The 8,237-nt window shown below is 40.4% G+C and overlaps 1 protein-coding gene across 4 annotated transcripts; it reads left to right on the forward strand.

Moving 5' to 3' along the window:
• Nucleotides 1-4,058: 4,058 nt before the first annotated feature.
• On the forward strand, nucleotides 4,059-7,910 carry LOC146645900 (uncharacterized). Of its 4 annotated transcripts, XR_014909006.1 has the most exons (5): nucleotides 4,059-4,382; nucleotides 5,340-5,392; nucleotides 5,511-5,870; nucleotides 5,990-7,633; nucleotides 7,768-7,905. XR_014909006.1 is itself a non-coding variant. In XM_085393342.1 (4 exons), exons 1-4 carry the CDS (start codon nucleotides 4,291-4,293, stop codon nucleotides 6,187-6,189), a joined length of 702 nt encoding a protein of 233 aa, XP_085249468.1. In that variant the 5' UTR covers nucleotides 4,059-4,290; the 3' UTR covers nucleotides 6,190-7,910. The 4 variants fall into 4 exon arrangements, 3 of the variants coding, with proteins under 3 accessions (XP_085249468.1, XP_085249467.1, XP_085249469.1); XM_085393342.1 differs by having other exon boundaries at nucleotides 5,993-7,910; XM_085393341.1 differs by having other exon boundaries at nucleotides 5,990-7,909.
• The last annotated feature ends 327 nt before the right edge of the window (nucleotides 7,911-8,237 follow it).

An 8,237-nucleotide genomic window follows, 5' to 3' on the forward strand; every position in this document is an offset into this window, starting at 1 on the left:
CACACCCGCACACGAAGAGAAAGAGAGAGAAGAGAGAGACAAACACACACAGACAGATACAAACACACATAGACACACGCACACCTCTTTTATGAGCCTACAGGCCTCCTCTGCAAATTAATGGGTGGGTGAGGTGAAGTGAGTAAGTCTCCTTACTCTAGCTGCCATTTTGTGATTAAAATTGAAAAGTTACAGTGTGTTATGGTTACATTATAGTATGTCATGTTCATTTTATAGTTTGAAGAAAAACTGCCTAAGTCATAGGCATAATCTGCCTAAGTCACTTTTATTAGACAAAAGAAATGATGTTGGGTTTTGTTCTTTTTCCATACTTTTCCTCACATATACTTAAATGTTCTGTGAAAATATCAATTAAAAATATGCATGTGATATTTAGAAAATTAGTTTTTTCTTGTTTTCCGAAAACACAAAAAAATGACTTAGGCAATTATGCTATCAAGCTAACGATACAACACTTCACACTGCAAATGTTTCAAGGTTAAATACGTTGTATAAAAGCTTGTAGCTTCATCCCCGCACACCTGTACTGTACATGTGAACATGCCTCTGTGTGTGCGGAGGCCGAGGCGTCCTCGCCTGCCCTCCGTGCTTTCAGATAAGTTGCTGCTGGTCCGTCACTTCTCTACTGTTTGCTAATACAGACCCACCTCTGAACCCTGATCAGTGTGTAGGCTGCAGATCTGCAGGCTGTGTGGGAGAGCAACACAGTGTGATCACACTCGACATCTGAGGCAAGATGCACAGCAGATATGCTATACAATGGTAATAATAGAGATCCAGCACTTCAACACGGTTAGAGGAAAACGCTTTTCAGGTTTCAGTCCCCTGAATGATTCTTTATTAAAAGTTCAGAATGAAACAAAACCCCAAAGAATTTTTAACTCTCATTTTTATGCTAAATGTATATATACCTGTGTGTGTGTGCGTGTGTGTGCGTGTGCGTGCGTGTGACCATAACTGAAAGCACCCAGCTGATCATCGTTGAGATGCTCGGCTCTCATATACATGAGCAGGAGAAGGAGACTAGAAGCCAAGATCAAGGCAGCATGAAGGGAAGTTGGTCGACTACTGCAGCTGCTGAAAGGTGCGATGAAGAAAGGGCAGCTGAAGAGTGCAACAATTATCTGATGTTATCCACTCTAGAATGAAATTTTGATAAAACACGGCAGCTAGCAACCAGCAACCAATCCAAAAGGCAATTTTTATTTCTTTCTTTTTGTCTTGTACAGCTGGTTGGCCAAAAGAGACGGTCGTCACTGACCGAATGAAATCAACTCCAGGCTTTTTGTTGTTGTTGATAAGATTAGCTTATGCTAGCTTACCTGCAAATATAAAATAATAAAATAAAATAAAAATAATAAAAAATAATAAAATAAAATAAATAAAATAATAAAATATTGTTCCTAATAACACTTTACAGTATAAATGTTTGATGTTCTGTTGTTTGATTTTTGAATATTGATTACATCGATAGTTTTGTATTCTGGACACAAACTTCAAATATAGTTTTATTTTAAAAAAACCTCAGTACTTCTACATTATTTGTACATCGATCTCCTCACCACCCCATCTCACACAGGAGTGTGTGAAGTAGCCTCAGTTGTGATGTGCTGCCCTCTAGGGGACAACATTTTGAGCTGCACATTAAATAAACGGTTTATCCAAATACATCAGAGTCAAAATGAAGGAGTGAAGGAAACAAAACATACTTAATCAGAACTTTTGCAAATAAAAGAAAACTTCATCGCCAACTCTAAGAAAACTTTCTCAAAAACAAAAAGCACAGGAATGAGGAAAAACAGAGTGTGTGTGTGAGTGTGTGTACTTTAAACCAGGGGCGGAGCGTGGGGGTGGCTTACGGGGCTTAAGCCCGGGTTGTTTTGTCAGAAGCCCGGGGTATTTTGGAGTGTAATTTTTTCATAGTTAGATGCCTGGCTGACAACTGTATAAAACAAAAAGTACACACAATATTCGAAGCACATAGTGCACACTGTGGGAATTTACGACTGTGCGTGAATCCCCCCCTGATATTGGTATGATCCAAGCTCAGGCACTAAGCGACTGAGCGAGGGGGCGGGGCAGCTGCTGCCCGTGAGTGCGCTGTTGGAGAGACGGAGCCAGCCATACTAAGGAGAGCTTAAGTTTGACCAGGTACCAAAGCAAATCATTCGTACTGTACAAATAATGTAAATATGACGGTGCATCACCAAAGATTGATATGAAACTGATCACTTGACCAATATTACGTTACTTGCTCTTCAAGTGAATCAACAAATGGCAAAATGAAAAGCCGAACAAATGCTATTTTTTTTAGAGTCTTAGCTTACGTGTGTTTATTTCATATTTTCAGTTCTTACCCTCCCCGACTAAATCGGTTTCAGTTATGTACTGAAACATAAGAATGGACATTAGAGGGTTCTTTCAAAGAAAAAACTCAGGTAAATGTTATTTTATATATTATGCTTTGTATGTTGTTCAGTATATTTCTATGCAAAACAAGAGGGATTTCAGTACACAGCAGGATATTCACATTTGTAACCAGATATTTACATACACTTTAGGGAGAAAACATAAAACATTTTTACTGTACAACATCAATTTAGAGTAAATTTTTGTTTTAGATAAATATTGAAATATATTTTGAATTAGTTAAATTTCAGAATAAAGAGAGACAGAGCTATTTTTATCACTTTCATCAAATTTAGGAGTACATGTACACTAAATTTATTGTTAATTAATAAGAAAACTCCAGACGATTCCATTCTGAGCTGAAGAAGCTTCTGATAGGTTAGTAGAGTCCATGTGAGTAAATTGCTGGCACAGCTGTGGATGCATATAAGGCAAAACACAGAGCCTGTTTCTTTGACATGGGAAAATCAAGAGATATCAACCAAAACACCAGGAACAGAACTGTGGAGCTCCATAAGTGTGGCTCAAGTTTGAATACAATTTGGTGCCATTTGCAATTAAAAAACACAGACAGTTTCTCTCTTTACTCTTAAAGTTAACAAATATGTTTTTATATTTATCAATCTAAAAAAAATAAACATTTAGTCTGATTTGATGTTACAATTAAAAAAGTGTTTTTATCTGAAGAGTAAATATCTGGTTTCAACTGTATATTTGATGATTGTCAGCACAAAGAGGGAGAGAGAGGAGAACGAGGACAGAACAGATGAACAAGAGCAGGTGAGACACACATGTTAGTCAAATGGTTGTTTACCAAAAGTATCACCGTATCATAGGTCCTCATGTATCTCGTACCTAGTGTTTCTTTTTAGGTTTGTTATTTTTCAAATTCTGTATTTATTAAGTTCTGCAGGCTTGTTTGCACAACAAGGCTAAATAATTATATAAACTTTTCTCAATCTAAATAGTGTACTTTGGTAGAATTAAAAAAATAAGTGTAGTGCAGGTCTATGATGATTTTTAGTGCTATCATCTAGTTCTGATTCTGGTTCTGTCTTGGTTAAGTCCTCAGTAGTCCTGATTTTGAACTGTTGTAGTCCTGTTTTTAATTCTGGATCAGTTCTGGGTCTGGTTGAATTGGGGTTTAGTCCTCGTGTCTTGATGCAGCCCTGACCTTGTTCTGCCTTGCTGCTTAATTAAAAAACTAGTTTAAGGTGTCCTGCACATGTGATATATATTTTTCCCTATATGAAGTCATTCTTTTTTGAACAGAGCCTATTAATCTTTCAGTCATTTCTACACCCCCCCCCCAAAAAAAAAAAAAAAAAAATCCCACATGCATACTACTCTTTGGGCTAAGCCCCGGGTGTTTCAAATGTCTGGCTCCGCCTCTGCTTTAAACAGGACTGCAGAACCAAAGCCACGTGCACACCCCAACAAAGAAATAAGGAGGGGAAGACGAAGCGGAGAAGGCAGCTGTAGGGAGGGGGCAACACCCCACCCTTTTTGACCGAGGCCCAAAGAGGCCAAAGGACAGCAAGCCTCAGACCAGGAATAGAAGTGGGAGTGAATCTGCTCCACCAGTAATCAGAGCTCTGACCCCGAACTCACACACACACACACACATGCACACACGCGCACACACACACTCACTTTTGTAACGTTACTGTTACATTCTTATGCTTTTTTTAAATTCTTTCTAAATGTAAACAAAATCAAAGCTTTGTGATTATCAGTTGTGACTCTGTGACCGGGGAGGGGATCGAATTCCCAGCCTGAATTCTTCTGGCGGTGACTGGGCGTGGCTGCTTCACGTGTTTGACCTCAGAAATAGATTCTCACTCCAGGAACTTCCACGAGATGAGAAATGAGAGGGCCTGCAGTTGTTGCAGTGGGACTGAAGCAGTGGGGAAGAGGAGAAACAGGAGTTGGGTAAACCAAATAGTTGCTGGGTAGGTTTGAAATAACAGACAGGAGGAGGCAGCGGTTTGTTGTAGCGTCTGTGCAGAGTGAGTCGGTCTGTTCCCAGAAGACACACAAGGTAACGTATAAGAACTGACACTATTCTGTGGAAGCGGTCTAACTGATGATGGTTTATGTAATCTGCATGATTATGGAGTGAAAGACATAAGCAGACTGAAGCGCTCCTGTCTGTCTGTTGTTTTCTTGATTTCTTATTTCCCCCTCCCTGCTGAACCTTATTCAGGAAGTAACCTGTTACATCAGCTGTGAAATCCATCAGTCACAGCAGTTTTAGTTGTGTTACTGTGAGAGTCGAGTAGAACGTAGTATGTAACCCTCAAGTTACCAAACTCATATTTATAAATGCACATATTTTATATGATAGAAAGTTTAATGCCAGTAATTGCTGCTTTTATATATTTTTTCAAATCCAAAAACAAGTTAAAAATGTACAAACAGTTATTAAAACTTACTTCTTAAAAAACTAAATGAATTTGTTCAGAACATTTTCATTCAGAAAACTGATGCTCACAGCTGCTTATAGATAAAAACATTCATGAAAAAACGTGATTCTGTCCTTCGGTTCTGATGCTGAGCTGTTCTACATCTGAGGTTACGAAGCCTCAAAAATGGCAGATATGTTTGGACTCCCGAGCTCTTGAGCCTAAACTCGGGAGTCCGTAACTCAGAAAATATTCCTAACAGGAATCTTGCTAATAAACTAAACTTATTATTGTGATGTTTATTAATTAATTTAACATTTTACCTACTGTGAAACAAACAAACATTTTCTTTGCCCCATTTCGCAGTTTTTATTCTTCTGCTGTAGATATAATTTATATGCATTTGGCCCCCACAAGCGGGCCCTCTGCTCTGAGGGACTGAGTGAGGAGAGGTTGTCTGGGTTTCATGTGTTCCTGCTGCTTCATCTCTGTCTCCTCCTACAGGAAGATGATCGACAGAGTCCTGCTGCCCATCATCCTCCTGCCCTGTGTCTGTGGTTGGTCTGAACCTTCTCTTCATCATCCATCATTTACAGAACCTCACTCACTGATTCGACTGCTTTAAGCTTTTTTCTGTTCTCAGCGTGGGCTCCTCTGGTTGTGTCTCCTCCACAGGATCGCTGATCGTGACGGTGTCACAGAGCTTCCATCAGGCGGAGGAGAACGACAGCATCACTCTGGAGTGGAACTTCACCACCAGAACGAACAGCTCGCCCAGTCTGCTTTCTGTCTTCTGTGACCTGATAGCCGATCAGGAGCTCTCAGTCCTGTATCGTGTGCAGGATGGCGTCGAGGTCTCAGAGCTTCAGGATAAACGGTTTGCAGGGCGAGTCTGGAGCGACAGCGATGCCCTCGCAGAAGGACGAATCGCGCTTCAGCTGTCCGGCCTGACGACTCACGACTCAGGTCTGTATGTGTGCAAAGTGAGCACGGATCACGGCTACGGCTCTGACAGCTGCCGGCTCAACGTCACCGGTAAATCTGTTCGGTAAAACCTTTCAAACATGTTTAACAATGCAGCGTCTTTAAAATCAAACGTGTTTCTTAATGGAGTTTTAAAATGACCATGAATGACATGCTGGGTCTTTCTACAGCAGCAGGGGACCTGACCCAACCTGAGACGTCAACCGCAGGACTGGTCGGCATCTTCGTGGGAATAGCTTTGATGGGAATGACGGTGCTGGTTCTGTTCTGCTATCTGTTCATTCACTCTCTGCTTAAAGAGCAGGATTACGACTCAGAGTCCAGTTACGAAGCTGAGAAAACTTTCAGTGCGTCAGACGGATCACTTTAAAATGAGTCCGTTTGGTTTCTCGGTGCAGGGAGGATGTGTGCACGGGCGTGCTTATGGCTGCCCCGGCGTCAGGAGCCATTTCCGTAGACGAACCTCACCCCTCATTAGCTCGTGAAGGCTGCCGTTGGTCAGAAAATAAAGCCAAACAGATAAAAACTATTTTGGATCAAACTTATTCAGCTGTGATGCAAACCTGATGCAGAGGAGAAAGGAAAGGGAGACATTTCTCACTCGTCTCACAGCAGATTGCATGAAAATAGCAGCAACTTCAATGAAGACAGCAAAAGGTGAAAACGTGCAGCTCAGTGCTTCCTCATATGAAATATAAGAAAAGCTGTTTATAAACAGGCAAAAATAGAACATGTGAAACAGGTTTAGTGGAAAAAGATTAGCAGAGGCAGAAATGGTCATACACAGGCATGAATGGTTGACAGTAGCGTCATTTATTTTGCTGGAATAACTCAAACAGGTCAGGTCAGTAGCAGTGTGCTCATTTCACCAGCAGATGGCAGTGCTTACATTACACGTGGAGCTCATAACGTGACTCTTATCATTTTTGGTCATTTTCATAACCTTTAACAGCTTTAATATGAAATTTACATTTCATGAAACTAAAAAGAAACAATGGATAAAAAAGACAGTTATTTTTAACCTGTTTCACTGACAGTTCATTTACAGTTTCAGCTCAGTCAGGATGTTTTGCACGAGCAGTGATGGAGGACGGTGTACCTGTGAGGGAGGTTTATCCAGCTCATGTTTATGGTCGGACGAACACAGAGGAGATTTCTTAGCCTTGTAGATCCATAAAAGAGATTATTATCAGTAGATCTCCACAGATTTTGACAAATGCTTCAAATGACGGATTCCAAGATAATTTCAAAATAATTCTCTTCGCTGCCTTTTAAAACTTCATTATCCTCACAGCTCTCACAGTGATTACACAGACTCTGCTCTGCCGTACTGCTTGCTGAAAAAGCAGTCCAGGTTCAGAGGTGTGTGTACGTGTTTAGACATCTTTGTGAGGACAGAAAGTTTGCCATGCCACTATACTTGTGGGGACCAACAGTCACTCCCCATGAGTTTACAGACATGTTTGAGGCTCAAAGTGTGGTTTTAGTGTCAGGGTCACAGTTAGGCTATGGTTAGGTTTAGGCTCAGCGTTAGTTCATGTTTGATGGTTTGGTTAAGCTGCAAGAGAAAACATTATTTCAATTAATGTCCTCACTACGATGTGAAAACGAGTGTGTGTGTGTGTGTGTGTGCATATATTGTGACTTCCAGTCATCAGCTGCAGTGCTGAAAGTATAAAAGGCAAAAGGTTCTTTTATAAACAATAAACTTGATTTTTTAAATTGTCCTCACATCTCTGAAGTGATTTTTTTTTACAGTGGCCTGAAAATGGAGGTGCAGTTCCTCTAATGGCCACTCGAGGTTGAATCTAGAAGTGAGTCAGTCCCCACAGACGTCCATGTTAAAACGTTCATCAGAAATAAACATGTTTACAGCCTGCCACAAAAAAGTACAACTGTACATCTCTTTATGTTCTTTACCCTCTGTGTAACTCTTTATTGACTCAAGGTTCGACATAGGCGGGAGTAGCAGCTGGCAGTCTGCTGAGGCCTCACCTCACCTCACCAGACCTCTGCAAAGGATTTGGCTCCAAAAATAAAGACATTTGCAGTCAAAATAGAATAGAATAAAATAGAATGTCTTTATTGTCATTGTCACAGGTACAACGAAATTGAAAGTGGTCTCTGATCCATGCATCATCCAAAAAATTAAAATGCTTCAAATGTGGACGTTGCTATGGCCATGCCGTCTTTTATATACAGTCAATGTTTTTTCCAACTTTTTTTTTTTTTTTTTTTTTTGCCTGTCCCATTTGGTTCTTTAGCCATCAGAATTGTTGTCTGAAGACCAACAAGGATACCCAATGGATTTACTTTGCCAAATGGATCATCGTGGCATTGCCGTATTGGTCCATTTGGTCGATCTTTGTTTTTATTATTTATTATATTTTATTTTCAGATGTTACAGACGGGACAGAC

Source organism: Rhamphochromis longiceps, linkage group LG20, assembly GCF_057381845.1.
Source record: "Rhamphochromis longiceps isolate RC_006_pf linkage group LG20, R_longiceps_female_GT1.1, whole genome shotgun sequence".
In the NCBI taxonomy this organism is placed as follows: domain Eukaryota; kingdom Metazoa; phylum Chordata; class Actinopteri; order Cichliformes; family Cichlidae; genus Rhamphochromis; species Rhamphochromis longiceps.

Coding starts and splice junctions, on each gene's coding strand:
- LOC146645900 (XM_085393341.1), top strand. CDS start 4,291: ATGAGAAATGAGAGGGCCTGCAGTTGTTGCAGTGGGACTGAAGCAGTG. Junction 4,383..5,339: donor GTAAACCAAATAGTTGCTGG/GTAGGTTTGAAA, acceptor CTCCTCCTACAG/GAAGATGATCGACAGAGTCC. Junction 5,871..5,989: donor CTGCCGGCTCAACGTCACCG/GTAAATCTGTTC, acceptor GTCTTTCTACAG/CAGCAGGGGACCTGACCCAA.